At 40.0% G+C, this 19,215-nt stretch overlaps 1 protein-coding gene across 1 annotated transcript in view; it reads right to left on the bottom strand.

The window, feature by feature from the left end:
* Positions 1-10,267: 10,267 nt before the first annotated feature.
* The window catches only part of AChE-2 (acetylcholinesterase 2), a 149,548-nt gene continuing 140,600 nt past the window's right edge, over positions 10,268-19,215 (bottom strand). The window contains exon 6 of the mRNA XM_033329620.2: positions 10,268-18,520. Coding sequence (XP_033185511.2) covers positions 18,396-18,520 — 125 coding nt within the window. The 3' untranslated portion in view covers positions 10,268-18,395. The remainder of the gene's footprint in view (positions 18,521-19,215) is intronic.

A 19,215-nucleotide genomic window follows, 5' to 3' on the forward strand; every position in this document is an offset into this window, starting at 1 on the left:
ACGAATACTTTCGCCGGTCACCGTGTATACGTTTTTCGACTGGCTTCATATTTTGCTATTATAATCACGATAAGCTCTGGTGCCAGTGAAACTTCGAAATGTCTCGTATAGTATACGCGTGAAGAGTTGCCAACAGCGTCGGAATATTTCCTCGAGCCACAGTGTACACGTTTTTAGATTCGTTTCAAATTCGACCATTACATAATCAAGATAGTCATCTTGCACGACAGTGGCAAGGAAATGTTAAATGTTTCGTATAACGGACAGAGTATGTTCGTAGAAAGATTTCCGTGCCAGCTAACTGTGGCAACAGTTTTGCCAGCTATTGCGGATATTTTAAATGTTGAACGTGAGATAGAGCGAGCGGTTTGTTAAACCGAAAGTTAGCACGAAATGATTTATTTCGCCTCGAACGTGCGAAAAGCGACGCTGCTAGCGAATGCACGGCGCATCAGGCCCGTGCACTTTGGAATGCAAATTCCTCCGCCACTTTGCGCGCCACCGAGAAAATTTTCTCCCGTGGTACGTGCCCTGAGTTTCGCCTTGTCTACTTCGATTTATCTCCCGCGAACGCCTCTATCGCTACTCTGTCCTCCGGCTTCTCGGAACAGCGAAGAAAAAATATAACAGTGGCGTAGAATTTCATTCCCTTTCAGTTCCATTTTCGAGCGCAGCAACCTTTCTCTCGGGATTCCACGTCAGTTTCGTGCGTTGAAATTTTCGAGAGTCGACGAAGAATACGGAAGAATTTAGGAGCGAGAGAGTTCAGGCTCGTCATTCGTTACCTTTACGTCTTGATGGTAAATTTCTTACAGCGATCAGGATAAAGTAAATCTCACGGACTGAAGGATTCTCAACGAGTAACTTGGATAACGAGTGTTGTAATATTTTGGACAAAATTAAAAGGTTTGGCTGTGGTATGTTTCGATCTGTTACAGCACTAGCCACAAGATATAAACGGTGAATGTTTGAAGGAAGATTCGAGCATTCAAGGCAGTAGAATTTTGGAACGATGCAAGATTTTGTAATTTTATTCAAGCCCCATTTAAAAATACACCGGTGACCTTAAAATCTAGCGAAATACGAGCCGCAGAAAAATGTCAGGCTTACCGTCGTATCTGCTCCTCAAAATCAAATAAATGTTTCTCGTATTTGTTCCCATCATCGATAATACGAAATGTCTCAAGTCAGCTGAGACGTGCTGCATATAAAATTACAGGGAATCTCTAAATAAAGAAACTTTTATTCGAATGAGTTAACAGGTTGAAAGATCAGGTTCTGTCGTTCATGATTCACGAAACTCTATTCGCTAAGCTAATCGCTTTACCACGAGTTTGAGTATGACGCAACTTGGCGGACCTAGCAAAGGCCAATCGGAATTTTTGTGCGATTTCTCGAGCGATCCCAAGTTTCCACTAACTTTTCGACCAAACGAACATAGAAGAGGAAGAATCATCAACTGGTTGGCAGTAACGCAATCGGGTTATCGATCAGGTTCTAAAAATATCCGATAGTTAAATGTGGTTTGCCGTGTTATAACGGGTTTCGCGGACCACTTGTCCTTGTTTCAATGAAGAAGTCGTGTTGCTCGATGGAAACGGTCAAAGAGGAAGCTGATCCAGAGGAATCCTCAACCTTCTTCTCTCGGTAAGTGTCAAATCGATTTTTCTTCTTTAATTACAATCTTGCATCCGGCATTTCCTCTGCCATTTTTAAACAATTTCAGCCGATACTCTGGAATTTGGCTGGTGTCCGATTTTCTTCAAACTTCGCTATACACAGGGTGGTTGGTAACTGGCGGTACAAGCGGAAAGGGGGTGGTTCTAGGCGAAAAAAGAAGTCGAAAATATAGAATAACAATTTTTCGTTCGAGGCTCTGTTTTCGAGAAAATCGACTTTGAATTTTCGCTCGGTACGCGTGCACTTTATCGCGTCTCGTTATGACGGATCGTTGTCTCGATGGAAAAATTAAAAAAAAAATTTTTTATTCTATATTTTCGACTTCTTTTTTCGCGTAGAATCACCCCCTTTCCGCTTGTACCACCAGTTATCAACCACCCTGTATAAAAAGGGTTATTTAAAGGGGTAGAATATTATGAGAAAATTGTTGCAAACAATTCTGCAGATTAAGTGGTAGAAAGTAAAGAGCAAATGGCTAAAAAATAAGTTTAACGTAAGATTTATTAATATTGAATTGGAATAACGAAAGATAATAAACAGAGAATAAAGAAAAGAATGGAACTTACTGGCCATTTGGCTCGCTGTCGGATAAAGAGAAAAAACTTGTTGGAGTGTGTTCACGCTCTTTATTCTTTACAAAGATTTATCACCGCTGCTGATGCTTGCTTCCGTATTGAATGAATTTTCTAATAAAAAACGACAAAATTGAACACGAGTCTTAGATTAGGTTCAGGTTTAGTTGTAGTATAAAGTAAAACATATTTACAACACCTTTTTTAATGATTCCTAAATTGATTTTAAAAATATAACAAAATATAACACGAGTTTTAGGTTAGGTTTAGGTTTAGGTTCAGTAAGGTTAGAATCACTCAGAATTGTTTGCAATATCTTCTTCCGTGACATTTTATCTTTTTAAATATCTACACTGTCACTTGATCACACACTAAACGAATTTTCAAATAAAAATGAAGAAGTTATATAGTTAGTTTTAGGTTAGCTTTGAGTTTAGTTATAATGTATGGAATTGAGGGTACATAAAGTTGCGTACGACGATTTTTTAAATGATATTGTACCCTTTGAATAGCCACGTTCGATATACCGTAGTCTAAGAAAAAATCGAAATTGTACAGTATTAACCGATTTCACTTAATTTTTCTCGCGCGATTTTAAATTCCAAGCATAAAAATGCATTATTCTCTTTTTCTATCGTTAACGAAGAATGGCACGTCTATCGACTTCATATCGGATATAAAATCGATTTCCAAGGTAGAAGCGAGGATTGGCTGCACTCTTTTATCGAAAAATAAAAGTTCTACGACTTGTCATCCAACGTCTCGAAACGATCTGAATAAAAATCGACGAGTATAGGTTACCAACTTTCCTGTCTCTTCTTTTTCTATTTTCCTTCAAGCTACAGTGGCGTGCAAAAATTTCCAGATAAATTTTTCGCTTTATATTCGAAGAGCGACATCTAATATAATTTTAAGTAATATTGGGTATAAGAGTGTGATAAGTAAAAGAATACATATACTACACGTACACATGATACCATACACATACAATACACGAACGTTATATTGTCTAGCTATACAGGGTGGTCCATAAGTCACTTGCTCGGTTTAAAATCTTATAACCTCTTCTCTATCGTATACCTGTAAATTTTTGTTTCAGATTCGTGAAGTCTGTTTCTTTGGAAATTTGTAACAGGAATATTTATAACGGAGCAACGAATAAAAATAAGCGAATTTTATTTTCGAAATCAATGTTCCATCTTTCCAACGCTGTTCCAACGAAAAATGTCACGCTTTTTCACCCAGATAAATATATTAATGAAGAAGATACCAAGTTTTGGGTCATCGAAAACTCAAAAAATTGTTCATCAGTTGCTGTTTATTATTACGTCGCAAAGAGTAATCGGACCTTATTTTTTTTTTCAGAATTTTCACTCGCTGCTCCATTGTGGATTTTTTCCATTATAAATTTCCAAGAAACCAAACTTTGCAAATCTGGGGCAAAAATTTAGAAAGATTTAAAAAGATACTGAGGAAGATTTAAGAAGAAAAATAAAGTTATACAACTTTTAAATGGAAAAATGTCTCACGAGCCTGTATCAGATGTATAATATCCCTTAAAATTCTTTATGAAAATTTAACTGGCCGGAAACTTTTCCACGCCACTGTATTTCCAACACTTTACAAATTTTCTATCGTGAATTTAGCGTCGTTTTTGTACGATGTTTTTAATAAACCTTCCTTGTCCTCGCAGGCTCCTTAAATCAGCGTCCTAATTCCAGCTCGTCAGAAGTTCGTTAATTAGGGCCCTCCCCCTCCCTCTAATTGGACAGGCGTTAATCAAGGATTGTTAATTAGCCTCTTAATAATCAGGTCTTCCTTGGCTGGCGTTTAATTAAGGCCTCGTTAATTCGAATTTTCGTTTGCGTCAGGTTAATCGGCATTCGTTAATCAGGTTTCTGATAACAATTGAAATTTCAAGTGGAATACGGACGCGATTCCATTCCAACTTCGTCAATTTCGCAATCGATTATCGATCGCGATCTCTCGTATTAAAATGGACATACAAATGAGAAAGTACGAGATGCTATTAAAAAGAAACCGGGCTGGTTTTATAAATACTTATTAATTATTCAACGAATATTTTATAAATATTATCAAAGTCCCAATCTAAACTTGATTACCGTCTCCTTCAAAATAATCCTTTTCTGCGTTGGTATAGCGATCAGATTGACTCTCACATGTGTCAAATAATTTTCGAAAATCATTTTGCCCATCTACGTTAACAGTCTGTTCTTCAGAGAGCAGCGCTTACCAGACAAATTAAAGCGCGGAGCTTAAATTTCAATTTTATTTCAAATTCAATTCAATTTCAATTTTCGAAATAAGAACAGGTCGTAAGGGGCTAAATCTGCCAAACCTACGAACAAATACCTTGTAGATTCAGTCCCTTGTTTCTATTTCTCAAAATGAAATTGGAACTCAAGGCACGACATTTCGACATTTTATAAACTTTTATAACAAACAAACATTTTACAAGCTTTTATAAACTCAGACCGATTTCTATTAAACACTTTTTATACTTGGAACACCTTTAAAGTTCGTTCCGATTTTTAAGGAATTTGATCGACATAAGGAATCATATTGAAAAGCTTTTCGACGAAAAATCTGAGAGGTTCTGGAAGGATGGAACGTTCGAGTGGCGCGAAAGATGGAGAAAGGTTGTGGAACAAAATGACACCTATATATATAATTCAATAGATGCATATCGAATCGAAATGTAAATCGGAACGAACTTTTCCAGCGACCAATAGCACCTCGTACACTTGACAAATTTCCAAACTCGATTTTCCTGAGGACGAAGCGCCATATGAAAAGATTTTGTATTATATTTTCTTCTTATTTTTTCACAAGGAATCACCTAGTGCCCGCCTGTACACGTCGTTGTCGTTGAAGCTTGTGTAATTATTTGGCTATTCGTTAGGGAGGAAGTGGAGGACCGGAAGTGAAAGGTGGAGGAAGTCCTCGAACTTGTAGTAATCGTCGTATCGTTTATTTCATTGTAACTACATTAATTTCTCTTATACATAGCATCATTTCTCTGCTCTCTTCCTCTTTCATTTTTTTTTCTTTTTTTTTTTCTTTTTCTTTTTGGTTTGGTTTCGATTTAATCATTACGTACAACGGTGTGTAACATTTATAATATCTTTATCTTTTATTTATTTTTGTTCTTCGTAACCTAACAACGTTTAACGCGACGCACAATTTCACAGAATTTGTTCTCCCTTTCTCTCTCGCATGTTTTATTCTCGTAGTACATTCTTTCACGCACGCATACACACGGTTTCATTCTCACCCTTGCTCTTTATATACTCTTCTTCCCTCTTTCGTCTTCTTTTCTTTTTTTTTTTTTTGCTCCGTTAACATCCCTCCCTCTTCTACACCTTTTCTTTTTTTGGGCGATTTTTTGTCTTTTTTTCTTGTTCCTTAATTTTCTGACTTTCGCTGTTTCAGCCTGTGCTCCTCTTTTTCTTTACCTCGAATTCTCGTCGACGAAAAGCGAAAGCGCGAGCACTCCGTGCAAGTGCATTGTTACGTACATACATACATATATATATATATATATATATATATATATATAATATATATTCATATTATATATAACATATATCGTTTTATATAATATATATAATATATAAAAATCAGTTATATATATAGAATATGTCTGCATATGGTGTTATATCATTATATATATTATATACAGACATGCACGATTCTGTCCACTATGATAGTCGTTAATTAGCGTACTAAAACAAAGTGAAGTTTCCTTCCTTTTTCCCTCATCTCTCTGGAAAACTATGCTGTTCTCCTCTTTCTATCCTGACACGCGACTAAAGCATATATATGGAGAAGAGAGGTTATCTTCGTTGAGCACATTTTATTTTATTTTGTTATTTTATTTTATATTATTTTATTTTATTTCCTCGTTTGCTTACACCTCGAAATGCAGTGGAACATGGGAACCATAGAAGACATTCGAAAAAACAGGCAAAGGAGGATAAAAAAAAATTCGAAGAGAATCCGAAGAACTCTACGAAGATATATCTGAAGAAAACCTTTCCTTAAATTCTCTGATAAAAAGACGATGGTTCTTTGTTTAAAGGGACTATTAAAGGCGTCAGAATTATTGAGCACACAACGATTGGCATGAAAGTCTCTAAAACGTGTTGGCGCGCTGGTCTTGTCTTCCTTTGATTCAGCGAAGAGATTAACGCTTCTTCCCATCCCTTGCATTATTTCCTTACCGTCCCCTGCATTATTCGCGTTGCACGTGTCCGAAGCTATCGGATGCAAGAGAATCTAATTTCCTTCAGCATGATCGATAAATGAATCTACGCGAACGACTCACCATGCTGGATACAGTTACGATTAAACTATTATACTGCCGTGTTAATTCAAACAGGCGTATCTAGTCGAAGGCTGGTTTCCAGGAAAATCACTTTTATCATTTAACAAGCAATCGTCGATTTCACATACGTCCAAAATATAAAACATTAATACGTGTTTCTTCGCTTTCCTTGTTTCATATGCATATAAATAGATTATTTCCGTTCTATCTGGCAGCAATAACTTCGCTTAAACGAAAGTCGCAGATGCTCCCTTTTCGCTTTACGCGGCGGTACACGTCAAATCGAACGAGACGTGTCACATTCTGCACGTCTATTATTGAACAATTTGTCGTATTTTTCATAAGAGTGGCAGATATTCCATGGAAAAATAAAGCAGGGATCGTTGTTTGTTGGATCGGAATCCGGCTGTTGGCCCACTTAGGTCGAGTTTGCCCCGCGGAAACGATCAAAGGGGTGGCTTTGAAGCGTGCTCGGGGGTAAGCCAGGTGTGTGCCTGTATGCACTCGTATTCATCTGTTCTTTTCACCGTTTCCATCTTCGCCTCAAAGTATACCGAGCCTCGCGGCTTGCTGCGCCCTTCTCCGCGTTTCTTTTTTTCCCTTCTCTCCTTCTTTTTCACTTAGGTGCGCGCTGACGGGGATGAAAAAAGAAGGAAGCAAAAGAGCGTGAAATTTCCTCTTCTGCGGGCGGAATAATTTAGGCGGCTCTCGACTTGCCACGGACGCCGATACGTCAGCCTCTATTTTTAACTTGTGTCCGCGAAACATCCCGACGAAACACTTCTACCACCTTCGATCGCAACTTTCCCTTTCGCTCGCGGTCCAAATTTCTCCTTTGTACGCTGCATCAGTCTCTTTAGCTGCTATCGACTTTCTTCTTTAATCTCATTCATTTTATCTATCGTCAGTAAGGATGCGGGGATTCTTGGTAATTTTAAACGAAATTTTTTTTTTTTGTCAATTTATCAACAATGAAACGCTCGACCAACGTTAGAATCCGACGTAATTTAAATTTTCATGTCGATCCGGAATATTACATTCTTCTTTTTAATAATGAGATTATCGGGCGTCGATCGTACAATATTTTGTACAGGCGTTTCCGATCAACTACGTCAGTGTTTCCAAATTTTTTTTAACATTGAATTTTTAGAAACATTGCCAGACTGCGGATTTCTGTGAATTCACGAAGAACTGGGAGATGCAAAAATGCATAGAAAATATACAGTGGCTACTGTACGTAAAATACAGTACAAATTACGTACTAGTTAATTATTTTCGATTACAATAAATTCCCCCTTCATTTAGTATCGTTTAATGATACCTTCGAATCGTCATAAAAACGTAACACTATAGAAACGAAACGTTACAAGCCAGAGGTAAAAACGTGTCATTGAAAAATAAGAATTAACGAAATAACGCGTTTTTTAAATTATGATAATTTTTATATTGCAACGTTAAATGGTTGAACAAATCTTTGCATAGATTCCACTTATTTATAAAAAAACGAAGTTACCCTCGTAGGAATTTAAACTGTAGAAACATCCGCGGTCTGATCATCGATCTTTGCATAGTTCAACTGACTTTTCGTCTTAACAATCCGCGACCGCAGGAGACCTAAGAAAATCTCCGAGAAAGGGAAACTTCAGTCCGATCTCCGGAAACGATCGATGGAAATAGACGCAGGGACATCTGGTTCCGTTGCTTTTTCTATTTTCATGCTATTTTTTCCTCTTTTCGCATTCGCAGTCAGCGTTTTACGCATCCTTCCCTGGCTCTCACCGGTTTTATGGAGAACCTCGTCTCTCTTTCGCTTTTTCCTCCCAGTTTAAGCGGATTCGCTGTGCCGCTACTACTTTCCCAGTGGTACAGCCCTACGCTAGCCTCGGCCTCTCTCTCGGTTAAGTACCACTCTCATCTTCCTCGTTTTCGCTTTGTCGTTGTCTTTTTTCATGCGAACGGCTCGTTGCTTTCCCCGTTATCGTTTACTTCTTTTTCTCTCGTATTCTGGTAGTACAGGCAGTAGAGAAGTACTATGTCGTACGTTTTAGTCGCTTTACAGCTGCACCTTTGGCTCCATCCCCGCATCACCGTCACCACCACCTGTTTCTCCCACATTTTTTTCCTTTTCTTCTCTTCCGTTTCAGAACACCGCGCCTTTCCTTTGCTCTCCGCTACTTTCCTGATCGATAGCTGTTAAGCGCCAGTTAGATGCAGTCAGATTAAGAGTTGATACAGGAGTCAGGTTAGGTTAAGTTCGACCTAGTCTGGGAGTTAAATAATAGTTTGCTTCTCGTAAGTTGGACCTGCGTTCGAATAATTGATAATTTTGATTCTGCTTCGAATTTCATTTGGACCAGGCAATAAGCTGAGAAAAGATCGGCGGTAGAAAGACTCGGGCGAAATGAATTTGTATTTAGAACGAATTAGCATTGATTAGTTAGGTTAGGTTAGGTTTAGTCGGGCGAAGGTTAGACTCTTAATCGGTAGAAAGCTGCGTTCACGTAAATGAAGTGTTTTGCGCGATTTATCGTGACTGAAAGTTAGTTCTCATTCGTAGATTAAGTTCCAACTTAGATATATTTCATCTCTTTAATGTGGACGTAAACGATTTCTGAAACTGTACGAGAAACGGAGTCTAAAACCAATGACTTTCGTACATTAAGAGGTTAGGACACGAACTTTCAATGCAATCAACTAATCCATTATCGTTAAACTATCACGATACGAATATAGGATATAGAGAATCTTGAAATTTATTTTTATGAAATAGAACAATGTTTTGAAAGAATTGCATGCGACTGAAGTGCCGATTAATTGTCGTTTCAACCGCACCAAATATTAGGCCCAGCCGTGCAAATAGTCGCTCTGTATTTTCGCGGTTCTCCCATTCTCCGCTGACAGGCGAATGAAAAATGAAACATCGCCGAATATTCCGAATGAAAATTGATAAATTCTTAATTACTCGGCCGAGAGAAAACGCCGAATGAATTCCACGGGATTGGTTTTCACGCGTCCGTCGGCACGATGGTCGCGCGTAATATCGATACACACGGTCGAAACGCATCGACGTTGAACGAAACCACCGGCAACCTCCCAGAAATGAAATACAGCGTTCACGTTCACGCACCATCGAGTCATTTAATTAGCGAAATAACCGCGTTCGATTCCTTCATTCTTCTACCTTTTTTCGATTCTCGATAATCCATTAAGGGGCAAACATGGTAAACCAACGCGATGTTTCCTTCTTTCTTTTCTTCTTTTTTTTCGATCAATTTCCCGTAGCTACCCGAATCTGTTTTTTATCATTGTGATTATTCAATATCGAGTTATGTTTCTCGACATCGTAATTATAAAAGGAGCGTATCGAAGAATTCGTTTAACGATGTTTCTATCACTAGTTTCTTCTCTGGATATTAATCTGAACAGACGCGAAGGAATCGCACACAGAATCGTGTCTGTTAAATTATCGGAATTTTCTTACGTCCTCGGTTGTGCAGTATGTGTTATTGTAAAATTCTTTTGTACTTTCGAAGCTCACCAATTTTTTTCTGGAAAAAGAAAGTCCCCAAAGGATTCTTTTATGTCAAAAGGTTCTCCGCCAATTAATTTTGATTATTGGAACCTTCCCCAGAACCAGCTCAAATATTCCTGTTGCACCCTGTATAGGTAAGTTTGAACTATGAATATCATATTTTCCAATAATATCGCGTCTGTGCAATTTTCACATTATTTTATTGCTTGGTCCTCGACTCTGTAGACACGTTCTTCGTTAACCTGTTGGATCTATTTTCTTTAATTGAAAAGAGGAAGAAAAAAGTCCCCTTTTCATTCGCGGTTTGTTGGCGCTTTTTTACTCTTTTTCCTCTCCTCTTCGTGTTCGTTCTTGCGCTTGTTTCTCGTTATTCGACGAACAGTCAGAAATACGAAACACGGAATAGCTCTGTCCAGTAAATAGCTCGCGTTTCTTCGAAACGATTAGGCCAGTTCAGAAGCTTCGTCTCTTCGCGAATCGCTGTGTTACGGAGCCTTGTTTTACACTTTCGCCACTTTCATCCTCTACACATATTTTTCAGCGAAGATAATAACAGGATTTGAAAAACATCGAGTTAAAAATATAGTAGGAAAATTTTTCGTCCGAAGCTCCGTTCTCGAGAAATAAATTTGAAAAATTCGCTGCATATTCATGCGCTTCACCATATTGGCAAATTTTATTTTATTTTATTTTTTTACGCCGAGTTGAATACTTTAGATTCTAACAGCCTCAAATGGTAACCGTTATTAACCTCTGATTTGATGCAGTGTATGCGTCGGTAACAGCGAAAGTGTCAAACATCTCGTCTTCCGTATCGACAAGTAATTTTCACTATAATCATATCACGTTACAACGAAACAGTTGTGAACAAGTAGGAGTAAGAACGCGTGTAAAATACTACAAGGCTGAAGTGAGAAAAAGAAAAAGAACTGTTTCTCTGAAAGGATATCGGATATTTGATTGGAGAAAGGCTTGTTTCCGTATACACCGTTCCACGCTAGCAAGGATTCCTGGAACAGCGTGCTTTCAGGGGCATCACCGCGCCCGCTAGTGACATCCTGAACGCATCGATCGCGATCAATTATACACTATGAGCTGCACACGCAGGAACAAACTATCTAATGACAAATATTGACCCATTTCAGTTCCCAGACGTCCACGCGAACGGCGTTCTACGCTTGATTATCATTTTATCTAACGTTTCCTGCTTCGCTTGATCTCGAAGGTAACATGGACACGCGCGGCTCGACTCTGCTTCCATTGAACCCTCCAATTGCAAGTTTCGCTCTTCACCGAGAAGAGATCAAGATTGAACTTCTAACTTCCAATTTTTATCATCGAATTTTTCTCTCCAATATACCAATGAAGAAAGAGACTTTGAGCCTTTTTAGACGAGAAATTCGAAATTCCTTCGTACGTTCGAAAAATAGCAGCATCGATCCAACACTCAATTTGATTGAAATGTTAATCGTTGATCGTATCGTTAATCGTCTTAATTGGCTAATAGCCGCGAGGACACGTCGATTAGTTAATTTGACGCGAGTAATGAGAACGCGAGGTCTCCTCTTGTGGGCAGGGTGTGTGAAATGGGTCGAGCGTGTTTTACGTCGAGGCACTAATCCTAACATTAAGTTTTCACGACAAGACGCATGGGTAATCAGCTAATGATATGTGAGGACGTGCTTAGCCGTTAATGAGAGGAGTGCGCATGGACGCCGCAGATGCGTATACGGTCCTTCCGCTTACTCGCCTAAATTTCTAACGAAGACACGCCATCGCTGCGAAATATCCGGACGCTCGATTGCCTTCCGCAAATTCTTACTTAATTTCATACATGTACAGTGTTTTGCTGAAAAGAAGACTAGCGACGCGGCGCAAGAGAGGTTAAGGTTAGGGTTAGTGCTAGGATTAAGTTAGGTTAGGGTTAAGTTAGGGTTAGGTTCACCCTTATCTTTTATCGTTATGCGTTGCTGTATTGTTTTGTTTTTATATGAAAGAACAACTCCTTATCCGCATTTCTTACGTTAGACTTGTTTCCAGCAACGCACAGTATCTCTCCAGGGACGAATTTGTCAAATAAAGTACGAGAAGATATCTTTTATCATTCCTATGTCACGGCTTGATAAAATCGTTGACCACGTTTAACGTTCGAGTAAGAAAAATGTATTCTTCTTCGATTTCCTAAGCAGAAAATCCCAGCCATCGATCAATGAAAAATCGATCCGACTGTCTGGATACTTGGGAACGATGGTGCGCGTCGAATTGGTGTCACCAAAAAGGCTACGAATCACTCGCGACAAAGAGTTCCTCGAATAAAGGAGCATAGTGGCAGAGGTTAGGTATTCACGGGTCTGGATTAGGTCCCAAACCAGTTAGATCTAAAACAGGCACCGGTTAAAGTTACAAGCTAGAATCGTAGAATTAGGCTTAGGTTAGGTTTCAGCTTAGGCATCGGTTAGATCTAAGTTAGGCGTTCGGTTAAGGTCTCGCGGGAAAAATTGTTTCTTAGGCCTGTTTTAGGCTTGAGCTTTGTTTCGTATAGGTGTACCCTGTTGTCTTTCTGATCCTTTGGTATCGTTTTAACGAACGATTACCCTACCTCGTGTGGATGGGGCTCGGAATTCCTTTACGATATACGATGCTTGTCGCAAGGGTCGAGCGAAGACTTTTATTTCCTCGACGAAATAAAAATTCGTTAGGCGAAGTTGCAATTTAATCGACGAGTGACACAGTAGCTTTAATAGTGACTGATCGAGGCCCACTATCGAGAAAAGCCTGAGACGATAGTCTAAGAGCCAACAATATCATTTGGTAGAAAATATGGTCGTACTACTTCTTTGTTTCTTTCTCTCTCGTTTTTAATCAAAATACCAGATCCTTTCTCTCCTTCTGTCATTCGCATTTTCATACACACAAACACACACATACACACACACACACACCTTCTCTTCTTCTCTCTGCTCGTGCTTTGTTCTCTGTTTTTTTTTTCTTCTTTTGTCTTTTTTTTTAGTGTGTGCACGCGCTGTCACACGGTGATTAAACGCTCGATGCTCTAACTACGAAAAGATTTCTAACGATAGAATCAACTCTCGCTATATATGATATATTTATATAGGTGATATGTACCAAATGGAAGATTCATGTTTCAGCGTGCCGTTTGCCGCGAGACGAGCACGAGTCCTCTAACACTCCAATTGTTAAGCTCGTTCGAGAACCTTTTTTCCCTTTTTTCTTTTTTTTTTTTTTCGAGAGGATTTCACGTCGACAGCGGAAGCTTCCAGACCCTGCAGTGTTAAACAGTTATCTTTTAAAACGGGAGTATATTTTCCCGAAGCTTATTTTATTACCTTTAAAGTTTCACGCTTGGAATTTCCAACTCCAACTCAACAATTTTTGATTCGAAAAATATTTGAAGAGTATTTCTAGAAAACACAGCAAGTGACAGAATTGAAAAATTTGCTTCTCTTTCTTGGAAAATGTTCTATATATTAATAGAGAATATTTTAGTATAGAATTGAAGCGTAGTTTCCTTTCTAAATAGTAATTAATAATGCTGGAAGATGGGGTTACAATGTCGCCACTATACAAAAATTAAAGAATCAATACACATTAGTTGATGGATTTTTGACTTTTGTCAATACCATCTATTTAATATAAATGAATAGAACATTGATTTTTCTTTGCAATTAATAGATCATACATACTGGATTTTTTCTTCATCAATTTGGGCTATACTGATGCATAAGTGTGCTTTTTCTACTAAAAAACTTGTTTCTTGGTATTTACGGTATTTTCTACAAGCGCTCTTCATTTTATTTCATGGATAGTGCTGTAATGAGTTTCAATCACGACTAGGTCTGCATTTCTCTGTCGATTATGAATCCCTCCCTCTCGTTATTACAATTTATGGTTCGATTACTATTTTATCTCAGGGATTGCGCTACGATGGAATTCAATCATAGAAAAAATATTACCAAGACACGTCTGGGCTCGTCCCGCGCGAACGATCGCGGCGCGCTCTCGCGGCTGTTGTATTGCGACTCGGAAATTATCGGATGGCCTCTTAAAACGTTGTATATATATGTATATGTATATCTATTTTAATCGATCACTGTGTCTAGAATGTCGCTGTGTGGACACCTACGTCACGGAGCAAAAATTACACGGGTGCCTTAAAATTGCCTTACATCTACTTTGCTCGACGGCACACGTAATTAGATATACAGAGCTTGCATGTATATTTATATGTATATACATATATTGATCCTATACACCCACATATATATGTATAGATCGATATGTATGTATATATACGTTATATGTATATGTATATTTACATTGCTTAATGTATCTCTTAAGTTTCTATCTTGTCTTGTTTAACGTGTGTACGAGATTAATTCACGAGGTGCCATTTTTTTTCTTTTTTAGTTTTTCTGTATACGTGTGTCTTTTCGTGTGTGTCTCTGTTTCTTATCTTTTTGGTTTCGTTTTCTCAGTAATATCTGGCAGCCGTGCGAAGAAGTTGAAAAATCGCTTTTCCCCCCTCTCCCCCCTCATCTTTTCTGAGTTACTCCTTGCCCTTTCATGCTTCAGGGGTGCACAAGCCCTTTTTGGTTTCATTTCTGCTTTTTTCTTTTTTTTTTTTTTGAATTCCAGGAAACCGGATGTGAAAGATCCGGGCAAACGAAACGAAATTATTTGTCCATGTGCTCGCGTTTCGATTCGAGGGAGCGTTCTTTCTTCGTTGCGTTCCTTCCGGTTGCACGTGGGGAGGATCGATACAAAGTTTGTGTTCGAAGGTAGAGAAAGTGTACGATAGTTGAGAATTGACTGAAATAAAGAAACTTCTCGTTATTTTCCCACTTTTTTTAGTTTACTTGTTCTTGTTTAAAATTTCCCAAGCTTTTTTCCCCCTCCCCTGTTTCTTTAATGAATGCTGCCATTTTAGCGGTGCACCCTTGACATTCGCTCCGGCTCTCGAGAGTCGCTCGAGTTTGACCTGGACTGCCTCTCTTCCAATGGATCATAAGATCTCACTTTTCCTTTTCCTCCCTCTCTACATAGATACGACAGATTATTTCCTCACTGCTAATACTCGTGCATCACTTAGTACTTCCCTCTATATATTTTCTTTTTTTTTTGTTCTTTTGAATATTTTGTAGCAATTTAATTTATCTACGGTTACTTCATCGACTGGTATTGTCATGTTAGCTGTGCCCATCTTGAAAGTCCAGATCAAAGGTGTCTTATGTTTCGTGTTCGTTTTTGTTCTTGCCCATGGTCCTTGCTTTCGAAAGTTTCATCCCTTCTATGGGTCCTTGGAACCTGTAAAACTGCCAGCACTTTTATGGGAATCCAACGGTATTTCGCAAGATGAAGAATAATTTCGAGAGGGTGTAGGATAGTTTTGAAACTTGAGGCGCCGAGCTTCGAGCAGAGATTTCCAAGGAATTTTGTCTTATTTTCGAAATGCAGGTACTCCTTGCTAAAAGACCGAGGTCGCGTTGTCAGACGTCCTCGACGATCTTGGGGTGACAATAATTTCGACATCGCTAGAAAAAGGTGGTGCATAGATCGATGAGAAACGATTATTCGCGTGAAAGATCCTCCCTTAGGCCGTGGAGTTAATCTTCTTTGTTCAGCAAAGATTTATTGTCGATCGAAAGACGCTCGTCGTTGAAATCGTTCACTTCTCTTCTTCCGGGAACGTCCCGGCGACTAGTTTTTCCATTTTACAATCCTTTCACAATTGTGGTCAAAGTGCTGAGGTGGAATCGAGGGAGCTTCCAACAACGCGACGTAGATTACAGCGTGTATAGAGTGGACACGTTACTGTTTAGAGTTTCGAACGACAGATGGCGTTAATGTTTGCCTTTCTCCAAAGAACCAACAATTTAATAACATTCCACAAATCACATGGACTAATCTCTTCTTTCAACTTGTCCACAATCAATTGTATTCTTCAAAAGCAGACTTCGAGCACAGACAGATGGCGTTAATGTTCTGCAGAGAACCAACGATTCAATAATTTTCTATGAATCACCATCGATTAATTTCTGCCTCTAATTTATCGAAAATCAATTCTACTCCTTAAGAGCAAACAGATTTCGCATGGAATATTCAACCAGCGACAGATGGCGTTAACGTTTGCCTCTCTCCGAAGAACCAATGGTTATAATAACATTCCAGAGACCACATCGATTAATCTCCTCCGATTACTTATCCAAAATCGATTATTTTCGTCAAGAGAAAGCAGGCTCCGAGTGCAATTTTCAAAAATCCCATTTTGCCACACTTCTTCGAAGAAACGGTGGATCGTTCCGGTCGAGCGGATCACGTGACATTCGAAGCGGTGCGAATTCGGTGTGAAAGAACGGCGACTTCCGGCGAGCGATGGTACGCGCCGGCGAGACAGGGAATTTATTTATAACGATGCCGAGGTTGGAAAGGTTGCCAGAGAGAGCCTGGTTTGTCCAATTTTGCGGAGCGGACAAGCGAAGCGTAAATTCCTCGGGAAACTGACACGATCTTTCCCTCTTCTTCTCCTCTTTCCCTTCCCCTTCTTCTACCCACCACTTGCTTGTCTTTCGTTTCGACGAGCAAATGGCACTCCCCGATTTGAAGGTGTTCTCGAGCCACCACGAGGACATCAGTCTGCACTTAACCCGTTGAATTTTCAAGAACCCTCTTCGTTGAATCCTTAAAGCCGGTTTTCAACGGTCGACCGGTTTCGAGAATCCCGATTTAGAAACCTCCTTACGCTTGATTCATGCTCCGTTTGATCACTCGCTCGGATCGAGTGTCTCATTAAGAATTTCACCTTTCCCCGGATTGGTTTCCATTTACTTTCTCGAGTATCGCGTTGGCATCAGTGGTACGTTTTCAAACGGAGCTGTTTCTCGATTCTGCTTTGCCACGGAGGAACTCTTTCCACTGCAGTCGATTGGGGTGGTCTAATTGGTCTAGTTGAAACCGCCGCGGTCACAGATCCACTTCCTCCGCTCTTTTCCATCTTACGAGGACTTGGTCGTTGGTTGATCTGTCTTTGAAGAAACGCCGGAGTGTTCTCAATCTTGGTGTTTTGACCAAGGAATTCCCTTCGTTCTGGCAACTTCGTAACCCGTTTGCCGTCTGTTCGCAGAAATGCTTCAAAGGTCTGAATTCGCCTCGCCTCTCTCACCGGGCAAACTTTCCGAAGGCAATTTCACTTGGAAACTCCTGGTAAATCGTTCCGCGGCTCTTTTGAACGGTTTAAAAGGCAATAACAACCCAGGGCCAAGACGACCGGTCATCCGAGCTTGCGTTCTTCGACGAGTAGAAATTGTCGCCAAGATTTTGGAGCGGGTCCAAGCGATCCAGGATCCCCGCGCGGCCGTTCTTATGTAAAACCGGAGCACTTGTTGCGTTTTACTAATGAAACTTTTGTGTCACGAGCCATCGATTGCACGAACAGGTGGTTAATAGCGGCTGGTGTTTACGCCAGCCCTGCAACACGTCCTACCCTGTCACGGTATCGATCCGGCCCGCGTTCCGCTATTATTTATGCAAATTCCATGTCCGGGCGAATGGCCCGCCATTTTTATTCAAATCCCCGCGGTCACCGGTATTTTCGGGGCGATCGACAGTTAGCCCAATTCTAAACCACTGGTCCATCGAGAGTTTTCACGCCTGCAGCCATCCTTCGGGTCTTTTTGACCCGACCTCCACGGGACTTGCCGCGGTCTTCGCAAGAGGAATCGATAGTTCAACCTTTTGCACATCCAGCCCCAGTCCCCGGTCGGAGACACTCGAGCGACGTAACTCGTTAGGCTGTCCTCGTTTCCTCGGTTCATCAATCTTCCAGCTCTGGCCATTAAGTCGCCGCGATTCAGGTTTTTTCCACGAAGCCTTAACGAATCTGCTTCGCGAATAGCCGGATCTTGCTTATGCAAAGTTTAGGCAGAAATCTCTGTTCCCTCGAAACTCTCGCAAATCTCTGATTGGAATCTTGTTATCTTCTTCTTCCTCTCTCTCTTCCTCGATGTATAGATATATATATATATATTTTTTTTCGTGTTTTGTCTATGGGAGGGAGAAAAGTGGTCGTTCGACGGCAATGGGTAAGCCGGGACCCATTGATCTACCCAAACGATTAGCAGGGTGTTAACCACTAACGAGATCCTGGACCGTGAACGAAGCCCTAATACCTGTGCAACTGTTTGAACCCCGGATTGCTGGCTTTCAGAAGGCTGTCGATCGATAAACGGTCCCCCTTGCATTGTCTTTAAATGACTCTCGACAGTACCAGGATCGACGACAGCGCCGTGATCGCCAGGGAGTTGCCTAGATCCTCCGCACCTGCCGACACGCTCGAAGCTATCGCGCTGTTACAGGCTTTCGGAGTTACATCTGAAACAGAAAGCGAGAGTATAACGTTGGAGGAATGCTCGGTGAGTAACGTGATTTCGAACAGCTTCGCTCTTGATCCTATTCGTTAAAGGAGCCCCGTGTCGAACACGGTCCTCTGTACAAAGGCGATTTACCTGCCTGCTGGGAAATATATATTCCGGCTTTTGGCAGATTGCAACGAACCCTTGACGACTAGCATCGATGCTGCGATATTTAGATGTAATACGCGATATAACGAATAATATAATTTTAATAATACAATTTATAATACATTTTTAATAAATTATAATTTATTTAAAATAAATAATTCTCATGGAAATTAAGAATCCGCCATCTACCAATGAGAATCACGCGCTCGTAAATTTTCTCTCTAGATGCAACCTATATAAATTTGATGCAAAATTCTGCACAACGTAACAACCGATTTTGCAAATTATCGAGATTGAAGAATCGAAGAAACCGATGATCGTCTCTCTTTTCGAAGAGAGGAAGCTCCTCATATTCTTTCTTCGTAGATAGTAAACGATCTATTCGATAAATAACCGTGGTGGTTGCTATGGGGAAAATCATTTTTACTTACAAAAGACTGCGCAAGGATAAAGAACTCGAGGATTGGCGGAAAGTAAGGCAGTGTGATGTTGGTATATAGGCGGGTGTTTTTCAAGTTAGGCGTCGCGAAAAATGCTGCAAGCCCT

Source organism: Bombus vancouverensis, chromosome 16 (assembly GCF_051014615.1).
Source record: "Bombus vancouverensis nearcticus chromosome 16, iyBomVanc1_principal, whole genome shotgun sequence".
In the NCBI taxonomy this organism is placed as follows: Eukaryota; Metazoa; Arthropoda; class Insecta; order Hymenoptera; family Apidae; genus Bombus; species Bombus vancouverensis.